The sequence below is a fragment of the Ovis aries genome, chromosome 2 (assembly GCF_016772045.2).
Source record: "Ovis aries strain OAR_USU_Benz2616 breed Rambouillet chromosome 2, ARS-UI_Ramb_v3.0, whole genome shotgun sequence".
Lineage (NCBI taxonomy): Eukaryota > Metazoa > Chordata > Mammalia > Artiodactyla > Bovidae > Ovis > Ovis aries.
In genome coordinates, this window is record NC_056055.1 from 225,194,978 (window position 1) to 225,211,632 (window position 16,655).

The window sequence follows — 16,655 nt, forward strand, 5'->3', positions numbered from 1 at the left end:
ATCTATTGATGAAGGGATAAGCAACATGTGATATATCTGTACCGTGGAATATTATTCAGCTGTAAAAGAAAGAAGTACTGATATACGTTACAACAAGGATGAATCTTGACACGTTAAGCCAAGTGAAAGATCAATCACAAAGAAATACACACTGTGAGATTCTATTTCTATGAAATGTTCAGAATAGGCAAATCCATGGAGAAAGAAAGAGGACCAGTGGTTGTGGGGATTAGGAATGGGGTGACTGGTATTGGGTATGACGTTTGTCTTTGATGATGTTCTGAAATTAGATAGCTGTGACAGTTGCAAAACATTATGAATAAGTTAAAAACCATGAAATTGTACACTTTAAAAGGAATTTTATGGGGTGGAAATGTCAACTAAAAAAAGGCACATTGCCCTGGCTGAGACTAATAGTAATAGGTAAGTTATGGGGTGCTTAGTAGGTGCCAGACAATGTGCAAAGTGCTTAGACACGATCTAATTTAGTCCTTATTTGTGCTCAGTGGTTTCTGACTCTTTGTAACCCTATGGACTGTCTCATGCCAGGCTTCCCTGTCCATGGGACTTCCCAGGTAAGAATACTGGAGCAGGTTGCCACGTCCTCCTCCAGGGGATCTTCCCCACTCAGGGATCAAACCCGTGTCTCTTGCATCTCCTGCATTGGTAGGTGGATTCTTTACCAACAGTGCCAGCTGGGAAGCCCATAATTTATTCCTTACAGCAACCTTAATCAAGGCACAGATGGGTTAAATAAATTGCCTAGGGCCATGCAGATGGTGAGGAGCAGGAAGTGGGACTCAAGCGCAAGCATCTGATTCTGGAAACTGTTTTTATGTTGCTCTTCTCCCCATTCCTTGCTGCTACAGTGACTACTATTTTTCTTTGTATGCCTAAGTGGCTTGGATAATCTAACCAATCTTTTCTTAAGACTGATGCAAGAGGTAAAATTTGCCCTTCTATTCCTAAGGAGAAACTTAACTCTTTATACCAGAAATGAAGGCATAGAGTACAGTTTCAAATGAGCCTCAGATATTTTTTCTTATTGAAAAAAATAAAAAGGAGTTCCTTTCCCAGGAGACTTGCATTAAGGGCCTGGCCTTCTGGGGGTTGGGCTTGTGTTGCTGGTCATACTGTCATAGCAAGGCTGAACTTGACTGCTCTCACGCTAGGCAATCGCTGGAGGCCCGAGGAGCGCCATGGTGATCTAGCGTTCTGCGATCCCAGCCCCATGTCTGCAATGCTGGGAGCTGGAGTGTGATTTCACTGTAAACAAGTGTTTGGTCCTGTTCAGAGAGGAAGTCAGCACTATTCAACCAAGCAACTAGGACCTGACAAAGCCCCATGCCAGCCACTGCTGTGCAACACTCTTGTAAATTTTGATTTACATCCTTGCAATCAATCACTTCTTTGTTGTCGTTTTGATCATTTAATTTTATGAAATATGTATTGGTTGAGGTGGCAGGACATATGTATTTATCTGACTAAATGAATCAGTGAATAAATAAACGAACAGATATAGGCCAAATGAATATATCATTAATCTGGGTTATGCACAGTGGAGCATGGGGCAAGGACCAGGACATGCGTTTGGGTGAAATTTCTGGGGATATTAGGCTGAGACATCTGTCTCTGAGTCTACTCACCTTATCACACGATTTCTTCACTCTCCAGGATTCCCCTGGCAGAACGGGGCTACATTCTCCTCTCCTCATGCTCACTGTTCATCATGGATAATCTTTTCGGATGTTGCTTCCTGCTTATGCACAGCAGTGAAGTATTTGTTGAGTTCAGAAGGAAGGCTTCTCTCTCAACCATTTAGGTCTGGGCCTTCTTTCTCCTCGGTCACTTGTGGAAAGACGTGTGCAACTCTTCCCAGTTGTTACTGTGTGTGAAAAGCTGGCTTTGGTATATTTGGGTCCCAGCTATGACCAAATAGGCAAAGCCTGCCTGCCTGCCATCACTGGGTGAGCTCTCCTTGATGGGCTGAGTGGACCCTGACTGCTCGTGTAGTTATGGCTGTGGCAGAATATGAAGAATATTCTTCATGGCCTTGGGTTGCTTGTTGCACTAGACTCCGGTTTCATCTCTTCATTTAATTTTTTAAACTGTACTGAGGTATAATTGACAAATATAATTGTATACTGGAGAAGGAAATGGCAACACACTCCAGTTCTCTTGCCTGGAAAATTCCATGGACAGAGGAGCCTGGCAGCCTACAGACCATGGGTTGCAAAGAGTTGGACAGGACTGAGCATGGCTTCCCTGCTGGCTCAGTTGGTAAGGAGTCTGCTTGCAATTCGGGAGACCCGGGTTTGATACCTGGGTCAGGAAGATCCCCTGCAGGAGGGGATGGCAACTCACTCCAGTATTCTTGCCTGAAGAGTTCCATGGACAGAGGAGCCTGGTGGGCTACAGTCTATGGGATTGCAAAGAGTCGGACACAACAAGTGAGTAACACCTGAGCATGTGCACATATGTGCACACACACACACATGATTATATACATTTAAAGGGTACAAGGTGATAATGTGATACACATATACACATTAGAGCAAGGTAAGTAACACATCTGGTAGCTCAGCTGGTGAAGAATCTGCCTGCAATGCAGGAGACCTGGGTTGGATCCCTGGATTGGGAAGATCCCCTGGGAAGAGAATGGCTATCCACTCCAGTATTCTGGCCTGGAGAATTCCATGGACAGAGGAGCCTGGCAGGCTATAGTCCATAGGGGTCACAAAGAGTTGGACACGGTTGAGCGACTTTTACTTTTTACTTTCATCACCTCACATAAGTAACATAGTTAACTTTGTGTGTCTGTAGTGAAAATGCTTAAGATCTACTCTCAGCCACTTTTAAGTATACAGTACTGTTTTATTAACTAGAGTCCACCTCTCAGTTTTTATTGGGTTCTTTGTTATCTTCTGATAGTCTGGTACTTGGAAGGTGTAGGAATATGTATTGGAATATTACTCAACCAAAGGAATGATATTGGGTCATTTGCAGAGACATGGATGGACCTAGACTCTGTGATACAGAGTGAAGTAAGTCAGAAAGAGAAAAACAAATATATTTACTGTATTTGTATATACATATATATTTATATACAAATATAAATACAAATATATTTACTATATATATATATATATATATATGGAATCTATGGTACTGATGAACCTATTTGCAGGGCAGGAATAGAAATGCAGACATGGAGAACAATGGATGGACATAGAGGTGGGGTGGGCTGAATAGAGAAATTAAGATCAACATATATATACTACTATGTGTAACAGTAGCTAGTAGAAACCTGCTGTTTAGCACAGGGAGCTCAGCTCAGTGCTATGTGGTGATCTGAATAGAACAGATGGTCAGAGAGGGAGGTCTTTGAAGGGAAGGATATATGTTTACATATAGCTCATTCAATTCATTGTACAGCAGAAACTAACACGGCTTTGTAATATAACTAAACCCCGCCCCCCTTTTTTTTTTAAAAAAATGAAAACCAAAATCTTTTAAGGGCTTCAAAACCTTTCTTTTAAAGAATGTCAGCTTTGCCTTCTTCAACTGAAATCCCCAAAGCCCTTTATTAGCACCCTTTTTCCATCATGTTCTGAAGCCTGTCCTGACCTCTTTATTAGCTGGGGTCAGAGGAAGTAACCAACAAGCACTGAGTAGTGTGTGTCCCAGGAAAGGAGTACGTGCCTGGCGAGATTTCAATAGGAGGCAGGCTGGTCCCTCCCTGCTCTGCTATGTCCTGTCGTGTGAGCAGGAAGAGTTACTTACCTTTTTGGGTCCCATTCTCCACGTTTATAAAACTCTGCTCATAGTGCCCTATTGGGCTCTTGTGCAAATTAAATAAGAAAGTCTGTGAAGAGTACTTAGCACTTTCTTTCAGTTATTCACTCAGCAAATATTTCTGGAAGGTCTACTGTGGGCCAAGTATCCTTCTAGGTGCTGGGAAAAAACAGTGAACAGCCACTTATGGTTCTTCAACTGAAATTTAAGATAGATAATGCCAGGGAGCTTCCCAAATAAGATCTTTCTGTATTTTTCTAACATTGTTTAATATTTATGATAAATGAACTCATGCTAGTTCCAGGCACAGATCCAAGGGTTTTGCACATGTAATCTTATGATAAACAAGCAGGACCTGCAGGATGTCATCATAAACGAGCCTTTATGTTGAGTCCCACAGCTTCTTCAGACTCCTCCTCTAGGACCAGTTTCTCCCCTGCCCTGTGATGGAAATCTGGGGCCAGATCCCACAATTTTTCTGGTCACGCTTAGGTAATAAAAATCCCCTAGCTGCTCGAGTTTCCCCAAACAGCCTCAGTTCAGTCATTTAAAGCATTCATTCCCACATCACAGTCAAAATTCCTCAAGGTCATTTAGAGTCGAAGCTTCTTTTGCTACATCCCCTCCCCCTTCAACGATCCCCCTCACCTCTTGGGCCTTGGGCAGACTGGGAGCCATTGGTGGGCAGGGCTATGACCTCTGACCCTACACCAGGCACTTCTTTTGGATGTGGGGAACACATCTCCTTCCTCAGCCTTGGGCCACCATCTTGGGGGGGCACTAGCCATATCTCCAGGCTGTGTGTTCCCTCCTGTGTGCACACTAGTGGGGGAAACACTCCCAAATCTTCCTCCTGATGAACTCCAAAAGCATGGGCTTCCCTAACTCAGGAACCTCTCTCCAGAGCATGGGCCAAACATAGTCCCCTTCTGATTTTTCCAAGTGTGGAAATGACCCAGGTCCTCTGTGTCCAGCACGTTGAAGGCTGTAGGGAACACTTAGACTTACTCTCTGTCTGTTTCTTCTTTCACTGACTCCAGTTCCAGTGCATAGTGAAAAAACTCATTAGGTAGCAGAGACCACATGGTCTAGTGGTTAGAACCACAGACTCTGGGTTCAAAATCTCAGCCCTGGGTTCTGATGTCAGTTCTGCCATGTGCCAGCCGTGTGATGCTGGGCAATCTACTCCATTCACTCTGTGCCTCAGTTTCTTGATCTGTATAATAGGGATGATGAGAAAGCCCATTGCCTAAACGTTTCAGGAAGATTAAATAAGATACAATTTGTAAAGTCCATAGAGCAGTTTCTCAGACATTTTGGGCAAGTATGTGTTAAATAAATATCAGGTGGGAAAAAAAGTCTGAACATTAAATAGCAAAGGCACGTTAATGGCAAATTTACCAGACACTTTTGACTTTTAGGTGTTTTGGGTTCTTTCATCTCAGTCTCTTTTGGGTGAGGTCCAAGCAGGACTGCTTACAGCCTCAAGACCCTCAGGCATAGCTGGTATTTGAGGAGAGTCTGAAGGTCTTTTTTTTTTTTCTAAGCGTTGTATTATCATTTTCTTTATTTATGGCTGTGCTGGGTCTTTGTCGCTGCACAGGCTTTTCTCTAGTTTTGGTGGGCGGGGGCTAACTTCTAGTTCTGGAGTGTGGGGTCTAGGGTGCTCAGGCTTCAGGAGTTGTGGTGCATGGGCTCAGTAGTTGCAGTCCCCGGGGCTCTAGAGCCCAGACTCAGTAGTTGTGCACAGGCTTAGTTGCTCCGTATGGCATGTGGGATCTTCCCAGACCAGGAATCGAACCTGTGTCTCCTGCATTAGTAGGCAAATTCTTTACCACCGAGTCACCAGGAAGCCCTGGAGGTCTTCTCAAATACTAGAAGACACCCAGTCCTGTTTTTCTTCAAGTGCTAGAAACGCTAGAAAATATGTGGCTAGGGAGGGTGACTCAGGGCATTAGAAGGAATGACCATAGAAAGATTTCCCAGACGGAGTTTTTCAGAAAGGGTTTCTGGGAAAAGCAAAATGAGGGTGGGCTCTGAGAGTTTCATTCTGTAACACTCCACCAGCCCAGCAGCCCTGTTATCTCACATCTTGTTCTGCTCTGTTCGTTACTGTCTACTCAGGATGGGGACAGCCACATGGATTATGGGACATTTTTCAGTATCTTAAGACAATTAATTATCCTACTCTTGACATGCCTAAGGGGGCTAAAACTGAAACACAGAGAAATTATGCAACTGAGCCAGTCACGTAGCACGGGTGGGGCTGAACTGGGTCAGATCTCTGGACTCCAGACTTACGTTTAATCTGATGAGATCCACCGCTGGGCTATTATCCCAGCACGGAGTTTGTTTAGTCACAGAAGCTGCTAACATGATTTCAGAGATGTGTGGTCAGGGACCCCTGGGTCATCTGGTGAAAATGACGTTACCAGGAAATTTAAAAACTCAGAGCTCTGGAGAAAGTTGTGTGTGAGGATGGAGTTGGGAAAAAAACATCAAAACAAGACTAGAAATTACAGTATATATAAACAAAAGGGAAATCATTTCACTATGGAAAATATGGATATAGGATAAAGGTATTGTTAACTCAATGATAACTTCCAGAACATGCCAAGGTTAGTGTAGCCTCACAGAATTGGAGGAAACATTTTATCATTGCATGTTTGTGTTTAATTTTGAGTATCTGGCCATCTAGGAGTTCACTTAAAAAAATGTTTCTAATTGAAGAATAATTGCTTTACAATATTGTGCTGGCTTCTGCCATACATCAACATGGATAATTCATAGGTATACATATGGCCCCTTCCTCCTGATCCTCCCTCCCACCTCCCACCACTTCCACCCATCTAGGTTGTTACAGGAGCCCCAGTTTGAGTTCCCTGAGTCACATGGCAAATTCCCATTGGCTATCTACTGTACATATGATAGTGTCTGTGTTTCCATGCTACTCTCTTCATTCATCCCAGCCTTTCCTTCCCGCAATGCTTGTGCCCATGAGTCTGTTCTCTGTGTCTACGTCTCCACTGCTGCCCTGCAAATCAGTTCATCAGTACCATCTTTCTAGATTCCATATATATGTGCTAATATATGATATTTGTTTTCCTCTTTCTGACTTACTTCATTCTATATAACAGACTCTAGGTTCATCCACCTCATTATAACGGACTCAAATGCATTCCTTTTTATGGCTGAGTAATATTCCATTGTATATATGTATCACAGCTTCTTTATCCATTCATTTGTCAATGGACATCGAGGTTGCTTCCATGTCCTAGCTATTGTAAATAGTGCTGCAATGAATGTTGGGGTACATGTGTCTTTATCAGTTATGGTTTCCTCAGGGTATGGGCCTAGTAGTAGGATTGCTGGGCCATATAATAGTTTTATTCCTAGTTTTTAAAGTAATCTCCATACTGTATTCCACAATGGTTGTATCAATTTATATTCCCATCAACAGTGCAAGAAGGTCCCTTTTCTCCACACCCTCTCCAGCATTTACTATTTGAGGATTTTTTGATGGTGGCCATTCTGACCAGTGAGAGGTGATATTTCATTATAGTTTTGAATTGTATTTCTCTAGTAACGAGTGATGTCAAACATCTTTTCATATGTTTATTAGCCATCTGTATGTCTTCTTTGGAGAAATGTCTGATTAGGTCTTTGCCCACTTTTTGATTGGGTTGTTTGTTATTCTTGTATTGAGCTTATAAACTGCTTGTATATATTGGAAATTAATCCTTTGTCAGTTGTTTCATTTGCTGTTATTTCTCTCATTCTAAGGGTTGTCTTTTCACCTTGTTTATAACTTCCTTTGCTGTGCAAAAGCTTTTAAGTTTAATTAGGTCCCACTTGGTTATTTTTGTTTTTATTTCCATTACTCTGGGAGGTAGGTCATAGAGGATCTTGCTGTGATTTATATCATACAGTGTTTTGCCCATGTTTTCATCTCAGCATTTCATAGTTTCTGGTCTTACATTTAGGTCTTTAATCCATTTTAGGTTTATCTTTGTGTATGGTGTTAGGAATTGTTCTAATGTTATTCTTTTACATGTAGCTGTCCAGTTCTCCCAGAGTCACGTGTTGAAGAAACTGTCTTTTCCTCACTGTATATTTTGCCTTCTTTGTCAAGGGTAAGTTGCCCGTAGGTGCATGGGTTTATCGCTGGGCTTTCTATCTTGTTCCATTGGTCTATATTTCTGTTTTTGTGCCAGTAGAATACTGTCTTTATGACTGTAGCTTTATAGTATAGTCTGAAGTTAGGAAGGCTGATTCCTCCAGCTCCATTCTTCTTTCTTAAGATTGCTTTGGCTAATCAGACTCCTTTGTATTTCCACATGAATTGTGAAATTTTTTGTTCTAGTTCTGTGAAAAATGCCATTGGTAATTTGACAGGGATTGCACTGAGTCGGAGGAATTCACTTTTTAAAAAGTTTTATGAAGACTCAAAAGGAGTTGAAAAAACATCTTTCTTTGATTTTCCACTCTTTCTCAGTTCTTCTCTTGGTTCCCATTGAATGAAGCAAAGAAGAGTAGACAGAGAATGGGTTCTATAATTGTGGAGATCTGGGTTCAAATCCTGATTCTAATGCTTATATATATATATATATATATATATATATATATATAATTTATTTGTTTTGCCTGTGATGGGTCTTCATTGCTGCACAGGCTTTTCTCTGGTTGTGGAAAGTGGAGGCTACTGTCTATTTATGGTATGAAGCCCTCCCATTGCCGTGGCTTCTGGTGCAGAGTGTGGGCTCTACAGTGCATGGACTTCCGTAGCTGTGGCTCAAGGGCTCTAGAGCCTGGGCACAGGAGTTGTGGTGCATGGGCCTTGTTGCTCCACAACATGTGGGATCTTCCTGGACTAGGGGTTGAACCCTTCTCTCCTACACTGGCAGGCAGATTCTTTACCACTGAGCCTCCAGGGAAGCCCCCTGACTCTACTACCAATGAGGTGGTCTTGAGCAATTTACTTAGTGTCTCTGACCTTCAGTTTCCTTATTTATGGAACAGTTATACTGACGCTTACCACACAGGGTTGAAGTAAGCAAAGTCTCTCCCAATGCCTGGTTCACAACAGACACTCACCTAGGGATGGGCTGCAGCGTATCTTAGACTCATGAAAAATCCCAGTTCAAAATGGATTTATTAAAGGAGTACAGCACTGATGCAAGGATAGATCCAAAGAACAAACTAAAGAACTCAGAAGTAGACCAACTAAATCGTTAATTAATTTTTGACAAAAGTCCCAATATAATTCAATGGGAAAAGGGTGGTGGTTTCAACCAGTGGTGCTGGAGCAACTGGGCATCCATATAAAAAAAAGAAAATAAACTTTGATTCATACCTTGCATCATGTCCACAAAATAACTTGAAATGGATCATAAACCTAAATGTAAGAGCTAAAACTTTAAACTTTGAGGAGAAAATTTTTGTGACCTTGGGTTATACCAATTTTTTTTTTAGAAAACAGAAAGCACAAATCTTATAAGTTGGACTCATTCGTGTTAAGAAATGTTTGTTATTCAGAGAAATGCTGCTAAGAAAATGGGAAGCCACAGACTTGGAGAAGATATTTGTAAGATGGATTTGTTTATTTAATATTGCTGTCTTCTTGATACTGTGGTATAAAGTAGATGTAATCAATAATTCTCGTGTCCTCCCCATCCTCTCCCTGATAGAGTGCACTTTCTATATGCCTTCCCTTCTTCCCTTACTGTTTATGTCATTATTCACAGCCATAATTCTCATAATATTGTTATGAGTGAGGGCTGGAGAGAAGACTGAAACTTGTGTTATGAGGTGGCAAGCGCTTCATATAAATTCCATTCTTGGTGGGAGAGAAGACAGCAATGATGAAAAATACAAAGACAAGCATGTGCCCATTAGGAAGCAACCTGAAGCTGTTGGTAACCCTCTCAACAATGACAACAAAAAGCATAGACTGAGCATATGGCACTAGGGGCTGTGCTTGCATCATTTAACTGTAGGAGAAACATATGCAGGAGTCATCCTAGGGTCCCAGAAGAAGCAGGGCCACCAAGCAGGCCTCCAGGAGAAATTCATCTGGGTTGTTCCTTCCTGACACCCGCAATGGATTTTGTTCTTCCTGCGTCTCTGGATTGCTCTATCCTTTGGACATCATTCTAGATTCATCCACGTCTTTTCTTGGTTTTACCATTTCGGGACTGTTGGCTTGATTTTGAAGATTTATCTTGTTTGAAACTGCAGTCTTTGTTTGGCTTGCTGGCACCAGACTTCGTACTTCCTTGCTGTGTAAATCTGGTAACCCTCCCCCCAATCGCCTCTCTGTGTCTTAAAGCTTCCAGTTTGCAATGTTTGGCCATCCCTGGGTGATTACTTATCTCATACATCCCAAGGTACATAAGCATCACTACTGGCATCAACAATCAACAGTCAACACTCTTATGGGTCTCTCTTGTTCTTGTGTCCCTGGCAAACCGCTGTAAGCATAGTTGAAGGAGAAAGCCTTCAGGTACTTATGACAAGTACAGGTTGAGGAGGCCATGTCTGCCTTGGCCAAGGAAGCTGTGGCGCTTTTGAAGTAGATGTAACTGTGAGGATGTACTTGTGGATGTGAGCCAAGTTCCTGTGTATGGAAGATCTTGGAGTTGGAATGGTCAGCCTGTTGATACTTGAGAGTCAGCTGAAGACTTATGGGTGAGCACAGCTCAAACCACAGGGTGAGTAGACCAGTGGGGAAAACAGAGCATACGCTCACCATTCTGCTCTTTCCACAGGTGTCCAAATAGAATTAGAGCCAGGCATTAAACCAGTGGCAGCAGTGAAAGTCCCAGTGCCTGGGATATATATATATATATATATATATATATATATATATATATATATATATCTAGCTTCCCGCTGGAGCAGAGGGAAGGTACCATGTTTCCCTTCAGCTTCAATTTAACAACAGCAAGACCACAAGAGATGTTTTCTCTAGAGTTGATTTCCCACAATAGTCTGGCTGCAATTCACAGGCTGCAGAACAATAGGGGTGGGGGAGGGGGGAGGGTGCAGAGAATCCCTTTGGGTTTATTTCAGTTTAGGATGAGAGCCTCTTAGAATAAGTAAGCATCCTGGGGAGAGGAAGGACAGACAGCAAAGTCTTCAATTCCTTTGGCAATTTTGATCTCTGTGACCATTTTAACCCAGGGTCTGCTAGGTTTCAAAAGCTTGAACTTGTGCTCAGTTGCTCATCAGAAGAATTCCTGCTCCTCCCCTGATCTGCTCCTCCCTTGACAGCAAAGTGATATGTGAATGGTCTCTGTGTGACGCTCTGGAGGAGCAGTTATGTGCCCTAGAACTGGAGAAAAATTTGTCCACAGTAAGTATCTTGCTTTGTAAACTGTTTCCACTTCACATAGCCTGTTGAAAAGCATCTGGAAGATATATATTCATTATTGTTAAAAAAATAGATTTATGAGTGTTATGAGATTATGATGCAGAAGACAGAAACTGTCAGTGTTTTTAAAGTGCAAACCCACACTCGCCAGCCTTAAGTCTTAGAGTGATCAAGCTGACAGGGACTCAAAAACTCACACAGTTCATATAATTTTACCTATTGAAGCCCCCAACATCCAACAATTTTACAGTTCAGGAATCTGAGGAGCGGAAAGGCTCGGGGAAGATTTATTACATTTGCATAGTCAGTGGAAGAGCTGAAACTTAAGCCCTGGTTCCTTGATAGTAAATCCTGCACTTGCCTCTAACTGTCTTTTATCTAAATCAGGGTATTTGACTTTCTGTCTTTGAAAACCTGTATAGACATCACGGTTATTTCCCCAGAGGGAGATGAAGCATGAACTAATTTTCAATGGGAGCGAATCTGGGGGGAACAGTTCCAACTGGGCACATTCTTTCCTCCTTTTTCATGGCCACCTGAAAACTTTGGCTGGGTGCTGGGGGGTGGGACGCTCTTCCCATTTCCCAGTCTTTTTCTCTTCACAGCTGCAAAGTTCAGTGAGTTGAACTGCTGTGCTGTGAGTTCACTGTTCACTCTGCCACGACCAACCTCTGTTGTAAATTTTCCTCCCAGAACACGTGACGATGCATTTCTTGACTATATATCCCAAGAGCAGCAGCAGAATTGTCAGAGCGCGGAGCCCCACACGCAGGAAGAAAAAGGCTCTCGGACTTGACCATTTAGGACTTCAGGACTTGGGACAAATTCGCCAGCTTTTGGTAAGTCAGCAATGCCATTTTGCTTCAGAAACATATGAAAGGCTACTCCCAGAAATTTATAGATGCAGTTTTCTCTTCCTTTCCTTTTTTCTAAGGCAGTTTTGTCTTGAATTAAAAATAGGTTGACGCTTGGCAGCGAAATGTAAACTTTCTTTTTTTCTGCTCCATCAGCTCAAAAAGTTTCCCAAAGATTCAGACCTTATTTCTTTTCTCTCTGCACCCCTGTCTTAAAGGGATTTTTTTTTTTTATTTTAAAATGACTGAAGCAAAGCTTTTCACACGTTCACTTTATGAAATGAAAATTTGATGGACATGTAAAAAAATGAAAGTCTTTTCATTTCCTCCCATCTCCCGGTGCCCGTTTCCCCGCGCACCCCCGCCAGTCATAGCTGACCCCTGTTAACTGCTAGGAGGGACTTAGAGTTACTTCTCCAGGCAGCAGCTGTAAACCTTTCTGCCCTGGTGCAGCCCTCTTTCCTGTAACTGCGGTCAGGTGGGAGAGTCCTAACCTGCAGCTTTCTCCCCAGCTCCTGGCGGTGTGAGCTGAGCTTCAATGCTGAAGATGGAGCCTCTGAACAGCACCGACGCTGGCACCGCAGCCCCCAGCGCCCCCCTCGAGTCCCCCGTGTCTGGCAGCGGCCACGGCAACGAATACTTCTACGTTCTGGTGGTCATGTCCTTCTACGGCATTTTCTTGATTGGGATCACGCTGGGCTACATGAAATCCAAGAGGCGGGAGAAGAAAGCCAGCCTCCTGCTGCTGTACAGGGACGAGGAGCGGCTCTGGGGGGAAGCCATGAAGCCGCTGGCCACGCTGTCCGGCCTGAGGTCGGTGCAGGCGCCCACGATGCTGAATGTGTTGCAGGAGAGCGTGGCTCCTGCCCTATCCTGCACCCTCTGCTCCATGGAGGGTGACAGCGTGAGCTCTGAGTCCTCCTCGCCCGATGTGCACCTCACCATCCAGGAGGAGGGGGCAGACGATGAGCTGGGGGAGACTTCTGAGACCCCCCTCAATGAAAGCAGCGAAGGGTCCTCGGAGAACATCCATCAGAATTCCTAGCACCCCTAGGACCCTCTGGAGGTGACCCTATGAACCAGCACCCTTAGAGCGAGGAAGGACACTTTCCGTGTCGGGTTTCACTTTTGCAGGGCAACTGCCACTTCCAAGGGACCCGCGGCAAGCCCCTGAATGGGGGGTGGGGTGGGGTGGTGGTGGTGGTGGGGTCAAGGCTCTGACAGGGCCAGCTGTAGCCTGGAGTCCGCCGCACGCCTGTGGTGTAGACCTGCAGCTGAAACAGCCCTGAAGACATGCGGTGTGTACCTTTCATTGGGTCCTGGCGGGCGGGGTTCCGTGTGGAACTCGGCAGGTGGGATGTCCTTGCGATTGTACTCTCAGGGGATGCCCCGGGTAACTCCTGCAGCATCTGCCTACTCCCAGGGCTGCCGAAGGCTTAGGGCGTCCCACGGGACTAGTTTCGGTTCGCTAATTTGCCCAGAGCTTTGTTCTTCTAGATCTGATTCGCTGTAAGAGCCTTTAATGTGAACCTGTGACATTAGTTCACCGCAGGTTACAGAGCTTCTTTTAGGGGGTCTTTCTGGATAGAGCAGGGGGATATGTGTTGGAGGGGAAGCTGGAGTTCTCTACCTGGTCTATTTGCCTACTGTAAGGAGAAAACCAGGCGACTTTTGAACCGGTCAACATGAGCTGAGATGATAAGAATAATCTGCTACTTGACCCTTTGTCTAACCTGTGACCTTGAACTCTGACTTGGGACCATCCAGCATCATGTGCTGGTGTGACATTTTTTTTTTTTTTTGAAGGGTTTCCCCAGAATCTAACCTGCACTCCGAATGGCTGTGCAGGGAATATTCCTGATCTTTCCAGAAGGGGTGATGGTGGGGTTAGCTCTGCTGCTGCTTTTTATTCCCAGCCCAGTTTTCTGAGCTGGGAAAAGATATACTGTGGGCCTCCACGACATGGCATTCAGTCACGTAGCTGAGACTTAGAAGGGCATACTCTGGCGAGATTGTGCAGAATTGGGGGTCTTCTGTTTGTGAATCCCAAGCCCAGACTCTGATATGCTGCATGGTCCTGTGCATGTCATCCACAGACTTACTGCCTTCCTGAGACTCCTGATCATCTAGATCCCCAGGGGGCTGGGAGGATGTCTTTAGATTTTAAGACTCTGTGATGAATCCTACATGGCCTGGTGTGAGGAAGCTGGGGCAGAATATTTCCTCGCTGGTCAGTAGTCTGCGAAAGGATCTGCTTACTTAAAGGAGCAGTTGGAGATAGAGAACACGTGTACCTGGGAGATCCAGGGCGGCTCACCCACCATCCCCTGCTGTCACTTTCCCAGCAGTGAATCCAAGAGGCAGATCCCATAGTTTACTCCGCCGAGTTGTCTGGGTGGTGGACTGTTAACACTCCGGCTCAGGGAATGAGACATCTAAGAGAAAAGACTCCGGAATGCGTGCTAATGTCTCCCTGTATTCCTGTGGTTAGTGACTTTGCAGCAGACTCCTTGAGCTCTCGAAGACAAGGAGCAAGAGAAACACACCAAAAGGTCAAATTTAATTCTAGTAAAAACATAAAACTTTTTTTTTCAAACAAACACAATCTCCCTGGACTGGAGACAGCAGTAACTACTGTTCCCATGGAAGGGTTAACAGTGTAGGGACTGGTTTATCAGTTCGCCTTAACATAGTGCTAGAGGAAATTTATGTTTAGGGAGGAAAAAGGGCCCTCCGTTCACTTTAAAATTCAGAGTGTGGATTTACTCCAAAGGGGGCTGTCTAAGGTGAAAGAAGCCAAGTTGAGTTTGGCCCCTTGCCTGGAATCACTTGAATTCTGAAACTTTACTGCAACGGACATGTGCGTTGTCACATTTTCCATTGCTTAATCCTGAAGTTTGGTGCAAGTCTATCTGCGCCTATTAAAAAGTGATGTATATACTTCCTTCTTATTCTATTAAGTTGTATAAAATTGTCTTCTGTATTTAACAGTTTGTAATTTTCACGATATTTTTTTAAATTTAAATAAAAAAAACCACATTTTCCCTATGGAAGTTATGAGTTCTCTCTTTGATTCTTTAATATAACTCCTAGTTTCTAAGACATCCCAGATGCATTTTTCCAAGCCATCTCTGAATCCGGGTCATCTTTCAAGCCAGACTCACATGAAAGCATATCTTATTTCTGCCTAAATCATAGAGTGAGCAAGGCTGGGGTCTTCCTCCCTTTGAAGGAAACCTTTTCCATTCTTCGCAGTGAATAAGAAGCAGGCTGCACGTGGGTCTTACCTCCACTTCAGTTTCCAAATTTGGTGGTCATGGGGCCTTGGAACTTGAACACAGAATGACATAGTGACTGTTGTGAAGATGTTGCTCCCAACCTGGTTGCAAGAAAACCTTTGATTTACACGTTGGCTGGACAAATATCCACACATGGCCGCAACAGCACAGACAAATGAGCAGGGAGCTGCTGTATATAGATGTTGCGTATACATTCATATGGACACATACATAATGGGGAGGGAGATTTTTATATAGACACAAACTTAAGAACATACCCAAGCACACAGGCCATGAGTTGGGGTTGGTCCTCCTTCCTCTCCTAGGACCACCTCCCCCTGCCCCTCATGAAGACGGATTGTCTAGTCTCCTCCTCTGGGGTCTTGCTTTAGCTCTCGTCCAGGTTGAGCACAGCCAGCCTATCTCCCTTAAATTTGTATTTACATAAGCAGAAAAGCTAAAGAAAAATTACCCAAACCAGCGACCTGTCTTAAATTATGCAGATGGTAGAGCATGGCCTGACTTTTCTGTTTCTCTGTTTCGTGCAAGGTGTTTGTCTTTTCTGTTTGAAGTAAATGCTTCCCTTAGGTTCACAAATAACTGTCTCCCTAAAGGATATATCTGGCTAAGGTACAGGGAAGCCTGGATCCTTGTCAAAGTACAACAAGTGTCTCAGTCCACCTGCGGGTACTTTGACAATGTAAGATGAGAAGATTATTTTAAAAGACAAGGAAGCCCTTCAGTGGATTCCAGCTTAATGTCATTCTTGGGGAGGAAACAGTTAAGGAAAGAAGCTTTTACCGTGGGCGGAAGAAGAGGGAATTCTAAACTCTAATTGTCCTAAAAATATGCGGAGTACACTGTGTCGTTTTAATGGAATATTTGTTTTCTTTAAAAAAAAAAAACAACAAAAAACTTCTAAGCAGAACCTAAGACCCAAGGGGTTTAGTCTGTGTGGATTTACTCATGCATGTGAGAAACTGAGAAGGGAATTTGGCCTCATGCACCTAGGATATTAGAACCATATTTTAAAGCACTTAAATGTTAGGGATGAGGTAAACGGATCGTCTTGCTTGTTCCATGCTGTTCTAATTACACCTTTGTACGTCAAAGTCAGACAGGGATGCTGCGAGAAAAAAAGATTTCTTCCACGGGCAGAATCACAGGATCAAAACTACCGGGAAGGGCTGAAGCTGGGCCAAGGAGTGAGTGCTCTTGGCCTGTGATTCTGGTTGGAAAGTCGATCCCATGGTACATTTCAGAACTGCAATTGGAGGGTTTTTTGGTCAGGCATGTACTTTCAGGGCTCAGCTGAAGAAGGGTCATTTATCATCCTGTAAAATGCTGCTCCGACCC

General features: G+C 43.8%; 1 protein-coding gene across 1 annotated transcript; it reads left to right on the forward strand.

Annotated features, from left to right (window-relative positions):
* The first annotated feature begins 11,916 nt into the window (after positions 1-11,916).
* Positions 11,917-15,074, forward strand: KCNE4 (potassium voltage-gated channel subfamily E regulatory subunit 4). Its single transcript, XM_042244309.1, has 2 exons — positions 11,917-12,006; positions 12,534-15,074. Exon 2 carries the CDS (start codon positions 12,560-12,562, stop codon positions 13,064-13,066), a length of 507 nt encoding a protein of 168 aa, XP_042100243.1. The 5' UTR covers positions 11,917-12,006; positions 12,534-12,559; the 3' UTR covers positions 13,067-15,074.
* Positions 15,075-16,655: the final 1,581 nt, after the last annotated feature.